This window comes from Fistularia commersonii, chromosome 28 (genome assembly GCF_037954325.1).
Source record: "Fistularia commersonii isolate RoL2024-O1a breed Wild chromosome 28, RoL_Fcom_v1.0, whole genome shotgun sequence".
NCBI classification, from domain to species: domain Eukaryota; kingdom Metazoa; phylum Chordata; class Actinopteri; order Syngnathiformes; family Fistulariidae; genus Fistularia; species Fistularia commersonii.
Genome location: NC_141311.1, coordinates 7,738,558 through 7,756,404, shown reverse-complemented (window position 1 = coordinate 7,756,404; position 17,847 = coordinate 7,738,558). Strand labels below are relative to the sequence as shown.

The following is a 17,847-nucleotide window of genomic DNA, read 5'->3' as shown; positions in this document are numbered from 1 at the left end:
AAAATACGAGCAGAAAGAGAGAGAAAATTGAAATGAAAAAGTTCCTTACAACGTGAAATTAAGAAAATGACGACCAGAAGAAGTGGAATAAAAATAAAGGCATACAAAATGTAAGACAACCCATGATGATGATACCACAAACGAGATAAGCTAAAGTGTGAGTTGAGAATAAGTTACCTTACCATTAACAATCCCAGTAATAAGCAAATGACCTGACAATGATCTCCTCCCTCATTACATTCAGGAAAAACAGGATCAATCACTTGATGGATTAAAAAAAAACATTAAATCAACAATGAATTGTGTTAATATATTATCTTTAATCACATTGGGATCAATAATCACGTAATTCATCTCATTACTTGTAGCTTTGCTGCAGCATAGAAATACAAACCCTCACTGATAAGTTATGATCTTTTAGTTTACAGTTTATTTTTATAGTTTACAATGTTTACAATACATTTATAGTTTTTAAATGATGAAGTTATACCCATATATACTTATTGGTGATTTTAATAGCCATTTTGTTAGAGACAGTGAATGTGACACACACTGTGATTACAAAATTGTACACATTTTTAGAATATAAATACAACTAAATCAACTCAATGGAACAACTAAACAACTAACAACTAAATCAACTCAATGGAAAGGTGTGGTTATAGCTATATTTCCTCAATCAAAAAGTGTTTCTACATTAAATCTGTAATCCTTTATTGAAAATATCTGTGTCTTTTGGGTAAAATCAAGAAAAAAAAATCATCAAGAATATATAAAAAAATTGTGTTGATTTGCTTCTATGCTTTTAAAAGGGTTTCAAAATTCTTATATAACCATGTTGTTTAAGCATGACAGAGGGACAAGCGTGTACTTGACATAAACTTTGTCAATATTGAGGAATGCTTGTGGGGGTTTTCCCTGGTCAAATACATCAATTCTGTAATCCAAAAACAATAAAATAAATTTACGTTTACAATACTTGTGCAATAATTCTTTGTATGACCATTTCCTGTGCAATAACCCTGATTTATAAATATGAATACTAAATGTCAACCTATACATGTACTTGAAAATACACATGTATGTTCGTTACATATATTTTTACATAACTTTAATTTTTTTGATCTTTTACATTTTTATTTTATTTTTGATACTCGCTATTTTATTCTTTGTTTTCATAGAGAGTTCCATTGTTATTCTTCTCCACTTTATTCTGTTAGCAGGAGCTGCTCTCAACAAAAAGGCAGTTTTCCCCTTGGGGATCAATAAATATTCTGATTCTCTGATTCTCTGAGTCTGATGAACAATTCAAGGTGGAGGTTTGAAATGGCGCATAAATTCCACTAGATGGCAGCATACTGTTGTAGATGCTTCCTCGGATGGTTTGTCACTCTCAGGGGACAGATTCTCCTTTCTCTAAGGATTTCATTTAAAAGTGGGGTACTTCTTGGAGGAGTGGGGGGCGCACTGCAAGGAATGAACAGATATCCTTCGTCGGGGGCGGTGGGAAGTCTCGATGGCGTCGCCGTTTCACGATATCCAACACATGGGAAAACTGGCTGGGAATTCTTATGAATTTTCAATTTTTATTTTCAAACAATCACAGGTACACTTGGAAATGTTTGGGGATGTCGGGAAACATCCACTGGGGAGATGATGAAACGAGATGATGGGTTTTTTTAACATTGATGACAGCGGCGTCTTCAAGTGTTCTGAGGGGATTAATGAAGGGTGGATGAGAGCGGCGAGCACAGGGTGGGGTGCTGGAGATGTAGCAGGTGGGAGACACGATGGAGGCAGAGACAGAGGAGGACGTGGCAGTGGGGCAGTGATTTAATTAGCACCCTCTACCCCCTCCAGCCCTTCACTCATAGCATCAATAATGCATGGCCCCTTGTTTCCACTGCCATAATTAATCCTCTCTTACTATAATTAAAAGCCAAAAATCCCACAAGATGGTTGAGTTTGGCCAGCCGTGGGTCGGGCTGGCACTGGAACTGATGGAAAAACTCACGGCGTCACGTGACAGCTCGACAGATAGACATTTTCAACGGGGATATCGACGGGCTCGCCAACAAAGGGCCGGAGTGAACGAGGCGAGAAATCAGCGTAAAATGCAGGAAATCAAAATGTTGCGCGGGATGTTTGTGAATGAGTGAGACGTTGGGAGAGGAGCGAGCCAAACCCAACTGATCTGCTCTCAGAAAAAGAACAGGGTGGGTGGACATACTCTCACACACACACACAAACACACACACATACACACACACACACACACACATGCGCGAGCATCCCAGATGAGGTTAGTCGTCGCCGCAGCCAAGGCAGAAGATAGGGAGAGGCGGAGCTTTCTGATGCTGCAATTAGGACCACGCCGTCAGGGCAAGCAAACGGGAATGAATATTTTAGTCCAGAGATTTACTGTGGTTTCCTATGGTGGGAAGGCGGGGGGGCCTGGCACACCTACCGGTTCACACAAGAACCCTCAAACGCCCACACACACACACCTTACCAGGGCTGCCAGAACGACTCACCTTACATTCACAGATGCCACATTTATTACATCAGTATTTCTGCGTAAACGCAGCCAACTGTTAATACTTGATGAACTATCGTATGTCTTTGAAAGTATCTATATGCGTGTGCGTCTCTGTGTGTTTATATATATATTTGGCGTCCTAGTGTGTTATGGGTGATTTCTCCTTTGTGGGAAATGCGTGCGGCAACCATCTAAGCCTGGCCACGAGCCAGGCGGAAACCCAGCTGGCAGAGCAGAGGTCACACACGGCCTAAATTTAATCTCCTCCACCTTTCTCACCTTGTCTTTCGGAGCTCTTCGGTGTTTTTAAGCGATGCTTCACTCGAGAGCCTCCGTCTGCACCGTCTGCAATGTCCCCCCCCCCCCACCCTACCCCCCACGCCCCCGGTTCCCGGTCCCGCAGAAGGGAGGATTTCCCCCTGGTGTTCATTGAGGATGCTCTATGCAGCCCTCCTCCTGCCCTGGCGTCCTCGGCCCCATCTCCACTTGATTTATCGCTCTAAAATACCACTGCACTAATTAGTCAAGTAATTAATTAATAGGCATTTGCATTTGTGCATATGCAATTAGAAGGCTGGAGAGAGGAGAGTGCAGATGGGGTCCGGGAGGCTGATGGGAGGTGGGAGGGCCAGCGTGTGTGTGTGTGTGTGTGTGTGTGTAAGTATAGATGTATGTGTGTGTCGTATTTCATATTGCTGCCAGCAGAAGTTTGCAATTGGTCCAGAAAGACAAGTGGAGTGCAGGTCATCACCTCACATGTCTGACAGCAAGGAGGGAAGGAAGAGGGGGAAGAAACGACGACAAAGGTAGGAAGGTGTGGCTTGTTGACTTTGAGAGCCTATTGGATGTCATTCAGCCACGGAGGGGGGAGAAAAAAAAGACCGACGGTGAATTTAATAACTTAAAGGGAAAGGGCCTCGGTTTTGCGTCTTCATGCATTTTTGCCCGTGAAGCGGCACAGCAGGTGGCCCTCGATGGGAACTAATCCGCGTGCAAACAGGATGCAGAGTCATCTGAAAACAACGGGATTCAGGACCGGCTCTTCTTCCGGCATCTCAATATCGGATCAGAGCCTCGCTGATTGGAGCTGCGTCGAGCCCGGCGCCGGCCAAACCCCCGCTGTTGACATTTAGCATTTATTTTGGCAAAGTGACCTGAAGGTTGTTTGGGACTTGTTGAGAAGCCACAGACATCAAATCCAACCCCACCCTCCCCTCCCCACCAACCTCCACTCCCCCCCACAATGCAGCTGAGGTAGGATAGGGCACTGATTTGGCTGGCAGTGCCGTTCTATTCCCCATGCAGACCCCCTCCACAACACACACACACACACACACACACACACACACACACACACACACACACACACTCCTCTGACACAATCATCCCACCATGGGTTGGGGTAGTGCCAGGCTACCATCCCTTAATCCCATAAAGGATGGGACACATTAGTAAATGTGCGGCATCACCGCTCCCCAGCCGCAGCTGCCGCGCTGCTGGTGACCCTGGGGGGCGACCCCGCAACCACCCGAACAGAGGATACGGGGGTGAAACCGGGCCCAAGGACGGGATGAGCTTCTATCAGCTATTCCTCGGCCTCCTGGTCCCCGTTCTGCAACTCCGCGGGCGCCTTTGTGCCAAATTGGACTCTGTGGTCATCGAGCTCATTTCTCCCACATTAACTCCCCTAATGCGCGGTTAAATAGAGAGATCTCGCTGCCGGGACGGACACAAAGCCCCCCATCGACCCCCCCGGCTGGACCGGGTTTCTGCTTGCGACAAATTCTTGCAACGCGATTAGCCGGCGCGCCTCCTTCTAAATCTCCTCCGACCTCTGCCAGCGCCAATCGCCTGTCATTTCCAGATACACCCCCCCAACCCCACCGCTCGCGTTTCATATGTCCCCCGGCGAAGCCCGCACACCTGGGTCTCGCTCCTCCAGTGTTTCTCGTCTCCGTTTCTTTGATGCTCGAGCCCCCCCACTCCCTCCCCGAAGGCGCCACGCTGGAAAACACCAGCAGCAGCTCTGGCACGCACCTCACGTGCACTCGCGACGCAGGCGCCCGCGCCGTGGAGGGATCCGATGCAGCCCCCTCCCCACCCCCATGTCACATTATACCTTTTAATCTGACTCATTTGCGGCTCGGGCAAGTGGGTCATCTGCGGCCACCCGAGTCAGAACAAATCACGATTGGTTTTGGTCGCGGCTCCTCTGAATACATCGAAGCATAATTTGATCCAATTAGGTAAATAAATAAACAATATGCCTTCTGTTCCGCGGCCTTAATGCACTTATAATGCATTCCCACCCCCCATCCTCCCGCCCCACCGCCAGAGACGTGGTGGAGGATAAATCCCGCGTCTAAACCTGGTTTAACCACCTTTCATTTGGCTGTAGAGTTAATTGATGTAATTTTGTAATAAGCTGCTTACATTATTATCTCCTTGAACTTGTGTGTGAGAAAAGGGACTTTTAAAATGGTTATTTGATTAATTACTCGTGCGTGTGTGTGTGTGAGAGTGTCTTTGTGTCAGGCTATCTCACCGGATGCCGTTGATAGTTTATCTATATGTATCGTCACTTAATTAACCGTGTACTACAGTGTTTATGGCCGGGGCACTTCACTGAGGTCCCTGAATAATCAGTATAATGCTCCTGCTGGGAGTTAGTATGCAGCACCGGCACTCCGACCGGCGGTGATACTTTTTGTCCGAGGAACGAGAAGATGATGGGCGGGTGTAGGAAAAAAAAGGCTGCGTCCCTTGAAGCAGCCGCACAGGTCAGCAGTGATGATTTTTTTTTTTTCCCTACCATTTTATTTACCCCACCCACCACCACCATCACCACCACCACCACCCACCCCTCTCTCTCTTCTGTTTTTCCTCCTTTTTTTCTGGCTGTGTGAGCGCGAGCGCGGTGACAGATGGCGAAGGCCCCCTCCTCTCCATCCTCCCCATCCTCCTCCACCTCCTCCTCTACCTCCTCCTTCTCTCTCTCCCTCTCTCTCTCTCTCTCTCTCTCTCTCTTTCTCTCTCTTTCTCCCACCCCCCCCCACCCCTCCGGGAGGGCAAATCTCTCCGAATGCGGGCGCATGTCAATCACCGTGCTCTCATGTGATGGCTCTTGCCGGTGACGTGCAGCCATATGGGCGCTGGCATCGCAGCCGGAGCTGGTATGTAACCCCGTCCGCTGCGGCTCGCCTGTTGTCTCTCTCTCTCTCTCTCTCTCTCTCTCTCTCTCACACACACACACACACTCACACACACACACACTCACACACATACACGTGCATGCACACTCACACGCGTGGAGACGCACCGGCTCCGGTTATTGGAGGAGAGGTGAGGAGTGCGAACGGAGAGGAGAACCACTGAGGAAGGAAGGAGCACCGCGTCGTCGTCGTCTCGTCGGCGGCGGCGGAAGTCGAGCTGCGTTCTTGCGCCTGAGACGGAGCGCCGGGTTCGGTTCCCGGAAGATGGTCTGAAAGTCGAGTGTGTTCTTCTTTTTTTTTTTTTTTTTTTTTTCTTCCACAACCCCCCCACCCCCCCACCCCCGGGTTTAAATCTCCCATCATCTCGCGTGAAGAGCTTGAGGTAAGTTGGGGGATAAAAAAAATAATAATTTAATGTTATTTTTTTTTCCTGGATGTTGAGGTGGCGTTTTTTTTTTCTGAGACGGAGGGAAAATGTAATCTGATTACCGAATGGATTACCGGTGCGTGATGTCACAGCTCCAAATCGTCAGATTTTTTTTTTTTTCCGCGAAATTGAGGTAGGACGAAAATGCTAATTTATTCTGGCGCGGGTCCATGAGGGGCATCTTTTGTCGCCTCCGGTCACCTATCAATCACTGATATCGATACCGGAGGCGTCACGGTCTCCAAATCTGCTGGTGGCGCCTCAGTCATTGTTTTTCCAATTCAATTTATTATTTTTTTTCCTAAATCAAACGTATCATATAAGTGTCAGTTTAATGGATTTCCACCCCCACCCCCTTCCTCCACCTCCACCCCGTGCGTGCCCTTCAACTTTTGACATCCGGATCTAACCTGGATTATTTAGGAAGGAAAAAAAAAATAGCAACGCAAACATAAAAAAGGGCAAAGCGCCCCTCCTGTCGCCCCCCGCCCACCCCCTCCTCCTCCTCCGGGATTATTTACGCTCGCCAATCTGGAGGATTGGAGTAACGGCGGCTGTAAATCGATCATCGCGGACAGTAATTTGATTTAGAGATTCCGGACACCGAATTAGCGGGACAAAAGATAATGAGGAGATTATTTATGGAGGATTTTTTTATAGCGGCTTCGTCGAAGGACGTCCTCGGGCTTAATGGGAGATTTATTTACGATTTCCGTCCGTGATGTGCGGCGCGGGAGGAAAAAAAAAAAAGGGTGGGACGACGGGTTGACGACACGATTCTCTGCGCCCGCCACGCGTCCGGACGCGCTGCGGGGAATACGGGCTTGTTGTTATTGTTGTTTTTCTTTTCCCGTTTTTTCGCTTTAACTGCAGCCAGGGCGTCCCGAGTCGCGTTTTCATATTTAACGAGGGCTAAAAGGATACAAGCGGCTTCCGAAAGTGCGTGGAAACGGACGCGCCGGTGCATACCGGATTACGTGTGAAATCTATTTCGTGTAAACTGCACGCTCTGTTAATTAAACGTCGTTGTGTGGGTGCGTGCGTGCGCGTGTGTATGTACGTGTGTGTGTGAGTGTGCGTGTGTGTGTTTTCCCTTCTTCTTTTAATTGAGCAAACCTCCTGAGCCGGAGATTTAAAAACTAGATTTTGCCCCTGGCAGCCCCCCCACCGCCTCCCATACCAACACCGCCACCCAGCCTCCACCCGCCGCCCCTCCGACATAATTAACCGAACATCTCAGCCTACCGCAACCGTGTGTATCCGCCGCCCGCCGTGCTGGTAATGGACGGTAAACGAAGGATGCCGGTCGTCGGCGGAGGCTGGTCGCTTGGGTCAAAGGTCATTTCGTCTCTGTAGATCAAGCAGCTTCGTCTGCACATTGAAGTAGTAAGATGATCGATATTAGAATGAATGCGTGTATTAATACGCTGTATCAAACGTCCGTTACGTTCTGGAACTATAATAATAATAATTATAATAATAATTATTATGTATCATTTGTATTGTTATTATTATTATTGTAATTATTATTATAATTATTATTATATGCATAATATAGAAAAATAATGAATTGCAAAAGACAGCACTGAGGCCTGCTTTTTAAGAGATGATTTTATTTTTTAAATGACGCTCCTGTTTTTTTAGTTATATAAAGAGTAAGCGTTAATGAGTTGTAATTCATTAACCGTGTGATTTTACTGTCTGTCGTTCAAATTGAATAATAAAATAAATATGTAAAAATTTCCTCTGACGGGATTTGTGTGCTGGAATGCAGCCAGGAGTGTCAAGAGGAGCGAAAAGTGGAGCCGCCCCCCCCCCCCCCCCACCCACACACACACACACCCCACCCCACCCCCACAGCCACCCGTGGGACCTGTAACGTGGGCCCCCGCCGTTGAGGCCCGCTGAGAGAGAACTCGACGGGGCACATTGGTGACAGGGGGAGTGGGAGGGCTGGGAAAGGGAAGCGGTCTGGTCTTTAAATGCAACACGAAGCCGTGACAGCGGGTTTATTTCTTCTGTGCGTGTTTTATTCGTTTAAGTAAAAGCTAAAGAAAGACTCACCCTCCGTGATTTGACGTTTAGAACACAGATTTAATCGGAAATGTCCTTCGGAGACGGGCGCTGACTGTGTGACATTGCCCCTGAACGCCTCACCCACCCCACCCCCTGTGATCCCTCCATTCCCCACCCCACTCCACCCCTGCCCCACGCAGAGCCACGATGTTGACGAGGCTGTTCAGCGACCCGTCGCTGCTCCCGGACGTGCAGAAGTACGGCGGCTGGGCTGAGGACAGCGAGGAGGAGGACGACTCCAAGGGCAAGGACGAGGACCGGGACGCGCAGGACGACGCGGAGGGGAGGGGCGGCAGCCGGAGCCACTCCGAGCACGCCGGGGAAGACGACGAGGACGACGAGGTGGAGGACGAGGACGACGGGGAGGACACCGAGGGGGACCGGCCCAAGAAACGGGGCCCCAAGAAGCGCAAGATGACCCAGGCCCGGATCGAGCGCTCCAAGCTGAGGCGGATTAAGGCCAACGCGCGGGAGCGGACCCGCATGCACGATCTCAACTCCGCGCTCGACAACCTGCGCAAGGTGGTGCCGTGCTACTCCAAGACGCAGAAACTGTCCAAGATCGAGACGCTGCGCCTGGCCAAGAACTACATCTGGGCGCTGTCGGAGATCCTGCGCTCCGGGAAAAGGCCCGACCTGGTGTCCTACGTGCAGACGCTCTGCAAGGGCCTCTCGCAGCCCACGACCAACCTGGTGGCGGGATGCCTGCAGCTCAACTCCCGCAACTTCCTCACCGAGCAGCAGTGCCAGGACGGCGGCCGCTTCGGCTCCGGCTCCTTCTCCATGCATTCCTACCCGTACCAGTGCGCCCGTCTCTCCAGCCCGCACTGCCGCCAGAGCTCGAACTCGCACCCGCTGAGCGCGCACGGCTACTGCTCGGCGTACGACTCTCTGTACGGCGGCGGCGCGTCCCCGGAGTACAACAGCCCCGAGTACGAGGGCGCCCTGAGCCCGCCGCTGTGCGTCAACGGCAACTTTTCCCTGAAGCACCAAGGCCCCGCGTCCCCGGACAACGACAAGGGCTACCACTACTCTATGCATTACTCCGGCCTGCCCGGCTCCAGAGCCGCCGGGGGCCACAACCTGGTGTTCGGTTCCTCGGGGGCCCGGAGCGGCATTCACTCTGAAAACGTCCTGCCTTACCACGACATGCACTTGCACCACGACCGGGCCCCCGTGTACGACGAACTCAACGCCTTCTTTCACAACTGAGCGGAGGGAGAGCCGTCGTGCCATCACCGCCCCCCTTCTCCCACACACCCCCTTCCCCCCTTGTGATCTACAATCTCTCCACGGCACATTTTGATAAGGCGCCCCCTTCCTTCTCCTCCTCTTCCTCCTCATCATCCATCCCCTCCCCTCCTGCACCCCCCCACACACACATCCACCTCGAGGATCGAGGCATTTCTGAAAGAAAAAGTTCCAACCTGTTATAATGTAATTTATTTTATTTATTTATCCGGTATATTTGTTTACTATAGTCAGGGATGTAGTGACAGTGGCAGGTTAATGACGCGCACACACACATACACACACACACGCACAATATGTTTCCAGCTGGAAGCTGTTAAAGAGGAAATATGACCAGAGGTCATGTTTTTTTTGTTTGTTTTAAAGACGTGGTTTGTGTTTGTATCGGTGCCTGTTTGCATTTCCGGTACCCGGTACCCGGATGTCGATCCACTTCATCGCCGGCTGGAGCTGCTGTTACGACCTTAAAATGTCTCTCTCTCTCTCTAACGTATTAAAAGGAAATAAAACGACCCACTTTCCCATGAGAGTGAGATTTTTGGATTTTTATTTACTTTATTTTGTTGTTTTTTTGAAAACGCAGAGGTTAAAAAATGCACATAATTGGGTTACTTTGAAAATGAGTCTGATCTTCAGCAAATCTATCGTGTCGCATCTATGCAAAACCATAGGCAACAAGTAATCAGTGCTGCTGCGAACACGCCTACACACACACACACACACACACACATACACACACACACACACACACACACACACACACACACACACACACACACACACACACACACACACACACTTTGGCAATCATCACCAGTATGATCAGAGGAAGAAAAGAAAAACGTGCTGGCCAAAACGTCTCGAAAAAAAAACACCAAAATACATTAAAAAGAGTTTTATTTTTTCATTTTTCATTTTCTACTGTAAGTTTCTCACGTAACCCTGGTCTTGTATTTGAGCCATTGCACTGTACTTTCCTTTCAAATTAAAGTTTGGTTCAGCATTTTCCTTATCATTTTAAGTGTTGAATAAGTTTATTATTATTATTGCACGTATTTATTGTGTTGCTTTCTGTAATTAATGTTAATAGTTAATGAAAGGGACCCCATGTGTTGCTGAGACCTTTTTTCCCTTTTCATAAAAAATTCAAGTCGTTCAGCTTTGTATTGGACCAATGTGTGGTAAAATAAAATGACAATAAATAAGCCTGTGCAACCTGATTTTAATTTGTATTTGAAATCAACGCCTTTTCAACTTGTTATATTAAAAAAAAGCTTTAGCAGAATCGAAACCTCGAGAATTGGGATGATAATTGGTTTTCAGTGATAGGACTCAGGCAACATTTGGAGGATGTTGTTGTTAATTAATTTTAATTTATATTTTAAGAATAACGACTCAGTGCGTCCAGCTAATGTTGGTGTGGTCGGGCCTGGTGCCACAGGCCTGGGTCGGGAGCACGAGGAGCGGCCTGCTGGCCGTCCTCCAACCCGCCACGGTTCTGGAACATGTATTTCGTTTTTTTTCTAAAGAGTGGAATTAGCCCACTGCGGATTTTTTTATTTCCCTTCATTTATTTATTTTTATATTGAATTTTTTTCCTGCAGATCGATGCGCCGACGTGGGTGTCGGAGCTCCTGACTGAGGTCGGTTTCAGCACCGCGGACAGCTCCCTCTCCCGCAGCCGCCCTCAGTGCCCCTCTGACGGGACCATTGGTAATACGATAATCCAGAATAAAAAAAAAAAACGGTTTTAATCCAGCACACATGGTCGGGATTCTGCGTTCCTATGCCCGTCGTTAAAGCCATGGCGCAGTTCCGTTGGTATTATTCTGTGAAAACCACAGCAAGCACGTAAAAATGTGCGATGTAACACACTATAGGGCTTTAGAAAAAAATTCGATTATTTTTTATTTCCAAAATTGAATTTTGGACAAGGCCGACTTGTTGAACTCTAATAAATAATTTCAAATGGGAGGGGGGGTCGTTCCTTTCATCTTAAAATGTCCTTTATTATTATTGAATACATGCTGAATAGCGCCAATATCAGCCTTGATCATCTTCGATTTCCTTCCTCGAAAGTCAGGGATGAAATGCACCCCCCCCACACTCCCACCATCATACCACTTACCCTACACAAACACACACACACGCACACACACACGGCGTCCACAGTAACACCTCTCAGAGCTCTGACCGGAAGCAGTACAAAGTGGTGGGGGGCGTTCATATTTGATCACTATAGGCAATGATAGTTCTATATTGACGCCGTTTACTGCACTTGAAAAATTAAACAGAAACACACACACGCAGATAAATGGGGAGGGTGTGGGGGGCCTGTTGGAGCGATGCCCCGGGACCCATATGCTCCCCAAAATGTCCGGTGTCTCTCTGCTATCGAAGCGATTTTCACATCAATGCTGATTCCACAGTTAAAAATATCGAAATAAAGGTTTTGGTTTTAATTTATTAACATCGCAACTGAAAATATCGAGCTAAAACAATTCGAGGTTTTTTTTTGTTTGTTTGTTTTTTTACATTTTTTCAATGAGATGATCTGATTGATTTCTCCCACTGAGTGGATTCATGGATTAATTTGGGTGATTAAAACTCGTGGGAATTTAATTCAATAAAGAACTGGCTTCACTATTACACATACAATTACAGATGAGACGTGGATTGAAATGCTTCTTTTAATTTAATTAAGAAGGGCTAACTTCAGGGACATGCCGTCTGTATACTAAATGGGGTAAGGGTGTTAGCAAATTAGCAAAATCAATATAAAATGACGGATCGAACCGGTTTTCATGGGTTTAAGGAAAAATCAATTCTGGTGGTTTCTTTTCTTCCAGGCCATCGATTGATGAAAAAAAAAAGTTTTCATTTAAAAACTTCTGGGAATGCATCAACTACTGAGAACTTCAGGAATCGAGTTTCAATCAATAAAAAAAAACGTAGTTGATGTGATTATTATTTTTCGTATCTTTTTGGATTAGTATCAAACAACCAGACCGCATTCACGACACTGCCAGGCGATTCTATTCATAGGTGCGTTCATTAAGAGGCTTGAAGTATCCCTGAAGGTGTGTGTGTGTGAGTGTGTTGGGGGGGGGGGGGTCACATCACCGGTTCTGGCATGAGGACGTTTGGGCTCTTGAGCTCGAGCTTTTCCAATATTTTCAAAGTCTCTAAATTGATTTTTGGCCTTACCGACACAGTGTGTGCTTGCGTGTGTGTGCATGTCACCCATGCATTTCATTCCTAGAATCCAAAAAAATAAGTGAAGGCCGCCAGCAGCTGGAGAGGTCATCTATCAACGCACACACCACACACACACACACACACACACACACACACACACACACACACACACACACACACACACTCCAACACCGCTTCTTCCTCCAAAGTCCGGAGAGAGCGTGTGTGTTTGAGGGGGAAGGGGACAGGGGCGGGGTGGGGGGCTGGCAGGCTGGCGATGGAGAGCCGTGCCAAGTCCCTTAATGTTCCCCAGCAGCGGCACCGGGAGCTCCGGAGAGGACAGCCCGGTGTGCCAGTTCACCGGGCCAGAGTGACACTGCTGGGAGGAGTCCATGTTTCTTTCCTAATTTCTGCAGCATCTGTTCATTATCCGGGACGTTTAAAAAACGAGAGCGCTCATCCCGAGTAACCCGGCGCACGCAAACGTACCCTCACACACACACACAAACACACACACAAACACACATAGACACTCGCAGACAAGCGGCAGCGGGGCGGTTCCGGAAGGAGGACGAACGTGCGGCCGGAGTTTCCGTTGTATTTCCGGTTATGGGTCTGAAACGAGGCTGCGCTGCAACCGGAGACTGAGAGGCAACAGTTGACTTGGACCGAGCGCAAACACGCATGCGCCGATTTTGCAGGAGGATTTTTTTTTTAATCTGTTCAAATAGCCCACTGAACGCACTTTGGATTTTTTTGATAATCATGATTTTTATTTTCTTAAACTAATAAATATTTTCCCTTAAAATGCAGAAAACGGTTTAGTCCAACGTCCCTTTTTTGTTTTCTACCGTCTCACAATGTCACTGACATGTTAAAAGAGTGTGTGTGCATGTGTGTATTTGATGCATTACCAAACTGACACACACTTTTTCTCCTAATATGAAACTTCTAATAATTGATTCAATCAATTACTGATACGTTGACGACATGATCAATGTTGCCCGGATTACGTTTCATATCTGAATGTCTTGAAATATGGGGGAAAAAAAAGAAAAACAACAACATTCGTGTTAACTTCCCACAATTATTTTGCCAGCGCAAACCTCTCACCGGGGATTCATATTGTTCGGGGAATAAATCTCCTCATACTTGCGCAAGAATTAAAAGTCTTGGATAAACAACTCCCAGTGACTCTCTGTGCTCCGGATGAAAAGTGAGTGAGTGAATCTCGCTGTTTAAATTATCATCTCCATGCCCACTCTTTTTCTCACTCAACTTGGTGGAGAGAGAAAAAAATCAAGAGTGTTTGTCCGACATAACAGTCAATAGTGCGATTATCAAAATGTCACAAGTACCATGGTGTGAATTCCAATTAACGTCTAGCAGCAAGATAAAGAAAGAAGGGAAGGAGGAATGAAAGAAAGAAGGAGAAAAGGCGGGAGTTCCAGCAAAACGCAGATATGAAATAGTGTGTGTGTGTGTGTGTGTGTGTGTGTGTGTGTGTGTGTGTGTGCGTGTGTGTGCGTGCGTGTGCGTGCGTGTGTGTGTGTGTGGTGTGTGTGTGTGTGTGTGTGTGTCTGTTAGGGGGTGGGTAGGGGGCATAATCTGGCCTGGAGATTTCGAGCGTTTGCAATCTGGCAGCGATTATAAATCTACCCGGAAAGGAAATTCTGCTGAGCGCGTGCACACGCACACACACAGGTCACGGACTAATGAATCATGTGCAAACACACACACACACACACACACACACACACACACACATAGGTCACGTACTAATGAATCATCTGCAAACACACACACACACACACACACTGAGAACTAGAATAAAAAACATAAAGTGCACGCGTTGCACATGCACTGTGCTGACAGTCTTAGGTAACCGTGGCCGTACACCGGCGGTCGCGCTCGCACGCGGAAGAACCCCCCCCAACACCTGAATGACTTCACGCACCGGGGCGAGCGGTCCAATGAGCCGGAAGTCGTGAGAGTGGCATAACTGAACTATACTGCTGGAAGTCCCCCCAGTGTGTGTGTATATATATATTTATACGTGTGTGTGTGTGTGTGTGTGTGTGTGTGTGTGTGTGTGTGTGTGTGTGTGTGTGTGTGTGTGTGTACACATTCGTCCATAGGTGACCTGTGTATGTGTGTTTGGGGAGGGTGCAGGTAAAGCTCGGACTTCCGGTCTCTGACGTCATGTGGATGGTTAGCCGGTGGTGTGGGCTTTACCAGATGTCAGATGGGAAGATGGGTGATGTTCAGAGGGAGAGCGTTCTCCACCCATCCGGTTCTCCGACCCTGCACGGACCCTGCATGGATCCTGCACGGGGGCCCCAGTTTCGGCATGTGAAGGGTCCGGCGAGGGGTGTGGTGGTGGAGTGGGGCGAGGGGGGGGGGGGGCCGTGGCTCGCCCCTGTTTAAGGAGGTTAAGTAGGAGCGCACAAGGGGGACACAACTGGATGTGAGGGGGAAGTAGGGGGTGTGGGTGTATGGGGAGAAGGGGGGTCCGTTGCTGGTTTGCACAGATGGCATGTGTGCGTGCATGTTTGTGCGCGCGTGTGTTATGATAGGGTTGGATGATGCCCTGGTCACATGGGCAGCAGTAATTGGCCTCCATATTGACCAGTTTGCAGCGCTGGGGGGCGGGCAGTCTCCCAGCTGGACCTGTCAGATGGCATCGCATCCACCTCACTGATCACCCCTCCCGCCCCCCCGCCCTGGACGACCTCCGCACCTCTCCCTTTCATCTCCCTCCTTCTCCTTCATCCCTTCATCTCGACCCGACGGTCCTCCGTCACCTTTAATCTCACGTCACCCCCAAAACCGCCGCCGCCGCCTCCTTCCCACCTTCGCCATCAGCATGTTCCTGCTCCCTCATCTCCAAACTAACCCACACCCTTCCTGTTAATCCGAACACTATTGATAATTGGGAATATAATCCCCGGTAATCTGCCCGAGGATTTTGTCTGAATTATCATCCTGTGATAAATGGACAGCTCTTGGGTGTGTTGAATGCTTTTCTCTCTGTGGGCCACAAAAATTGGAAACTTTAGAGAATCCAAAAAGGAGAAACAAGGCTGATCATTAAGATTTTAATAGTAGATCTCTAGTTATAATTTCCCATTATATGTATGTTATATTTTGCATGCATCAGAACCCTAATGGAGTTGGGGATTAAATGTGGTGTTTGCCGTCTAATCTGAGAATACATCATGCACTGCATGGCTGTCATATTTTCCCTTTGCAAAGGGGTTGTGCTTCTTTAAGATAAAGGTCTATGGACAGACAGTTAAATCTTTGAAGGTTTAAGTTCATGTACATTCTTTTATTGAATGGGCTTCATTTGAGTTTTCATGCCATCTGTCTCCATTTTGACATCTTACCGACCGGTCATATGAACAGCTTTGCGACAATTATCCACGGATCAATCGATCAATGGATCGCAGCCCAAGTCAAGGATCTAATCAAGCAAGAATCACTAACCTTTTAAAATTCTGAAGTCGTTCTGAATGACAACTTTGTTGCTCCAAACTGCAAAAATTCAAAATCATACTACAAATGTTTGTTTTAATCTGTTAATATAAGTCCTTGAATTAAACTGTGATTGAATCTTATTAAGATATAAGGACTCAAGGATTATTGAGACACTCTTCTCTCTCCTTTTTTTAAAACACCTTTCATTTTTAGCTGGCAGGTAATCTTTCTGTTCTTCATCCGACAGTGGACAGACCATATACACAACAGCATGTGTGTGTGCGTGTGTGTGTGAGTATGCGTGTGGCATTCAGTGTATTAACGCTGAGAATAGACCAATAGGAGCCATTATGCATCTGGCCCCATCAGATTGACTTGAAAATAAAAAAAAAAGAAACAATTTGCATATTTAAATTTTAATGAACAGGATGGAGATAATGGAGTTATGGAGTTTTTTTTTCATCTTCTTTTTCTTTTTGTGCTATATAACTATTTTGGTTATTTGTTTCTTTATCCACAATTTGTTGTGTTGGATTATATTTGAGGGCCTCGCTGCATCGGCGGCAGCCATAATACGGGTATGAAAAATATATTCCGATTAAATAGATGCAGGCTGGGTGGCAGAAATAAATACACATACTTTGTGTAGAAAGTCAACGAATCCTGTATATTTGGTTGGATTTGGGAGAAGAATGATAACACCTGTGTTTGTTGGCAGCTGAGCAGTCGAACTCAAAGGATGACACTCTAAATTGTAAAAATGGTCTCCTGATGAATTAAGGATGAATCTGACTAAGTAAATCCTGCAGAGCGTCAACATCCCAAATTCATCAAGGCTTTATTCCTATATTTTTTTTATTCTTTTATTTACAAAAGGCCTTACCATGAAACTCAGCCAACAGGTAGGTCAGCTAATCCGGATAGTCGCGGATTAATCGCCACTCAGAGACGAGAGGGGATGCTTTGCAGTTTCAGCGGCCCGCAGACCTTTGAATCTGACCGACTTATAGACGCTATCACCCACCCACCCACACACATACACTCACTCACGCACTCGGACTAGTAATGGTGTGTGTTTTACTGTGAGGTGCCCGACTGTGAGGAGTTAGCACCACAGAAAGGATCTCATCCCAGACTTGGCAGGGGAGGGTCTCTGGGCACACGGAGAACAATCGACTCCCCTTCTGTTCTGTCAGCCAGCAAACACACTGAGCTGGCACGCGCTCAACGCGGGGAAGAGCGGGACGCTGACAAGAGATGGACGGGAACACACACACACACACACGTGCCCATCCCTCCCTCACAATACTAAAATGGATCCTGATGATGCCAGTGGGGATGGTGGAGTGACTGGAAGGCCCCTGTGGTGTGTGTGTGTGTGTGTGTGTGTGTGTGTGTGTGGGAACGACGTGACGTGACGGGCGTGGAGTGGACAGAGGACCCCATGTAAACCCGTCTGTGAAGTGACCACGGTGCTGGCCTGCTGTCAGACCAGGAGACAGACAGACAGAAGGGTGTAGGGGTACGGGTGTGGGTGGGGCGAGGTGGAGGATGGGGTGGGTACAGCACCATGTCTGCCACGTGCACCATCATTTCCAAATGCGGTGGTGGTGGTGGCGGGGTAACCTGCGTGCAAATGTATGTGCAAATGCATGTGCACATGC

The 17,847-nt window shown here is 47.6% G+C and overlaps 1 protein-coding gene across 3 annotated transcripts; it reads left to right on the top strand.

Moving 5' to 3' along the window:
- The first annotated feature begins 5,697 nt into the window (after window positions 1-5,697).
- Window positions 5,698-10,722, top strand: LOC147217411 (neurogenic differentiation factor 2-like). Of its 3 annotated transcripts, none has more exons than XM_086175985.1 (2): window positions 5,698-5,712; window positions 8,395-10,722. In XM_086175985.1, the coding sequence occupies exon 2, from the start codon at window positions 8,402-8,404 to the stop codon at window positions 9,464-9,466; it is 1,065 nt and encodes a 354-aa protein (XP_086032111.1). In that variant the 5' UTR covers window positions 5,698-5,712; window positions 8,395-8,401; the 3' UTR covers window positions 9,467-10,722. The 3 variants fall into 3 exon arrangements, with proteins under 3 accessions (XP_086032111.1, XP_086032110.1, XP_086032109.1); XM_086175984.1 differs by lacking the exon at window positions 5,698-5,712 and adding an exon at window positions 5,910-6,133; XM_086175983.1 differs by lacking the exon at window positions 5,698-5,712 and adding an exon at window positions 6,241-6,311.
- Window positions 10,723-17,847: the final 7,125 nt, after the last annotated feature.

Excerpts from the sequence above, each read along its gene's own strand:
- LOC147217411 (XM_086175983.1), top strand. The coding sequence starts at position 6,244 with ATGGATTACCGGTGCGTGATGTCACAGCTCCAAATCGTCAGATTTTTT. Across the intron at positions 6,312-8,394 it reads TTTTTTTCCGCGAAATTGAG|AGCCACGATGTTGACGAGGC; the intron begins GTAGGACGAAAA and ends TGCCCCACGCAG.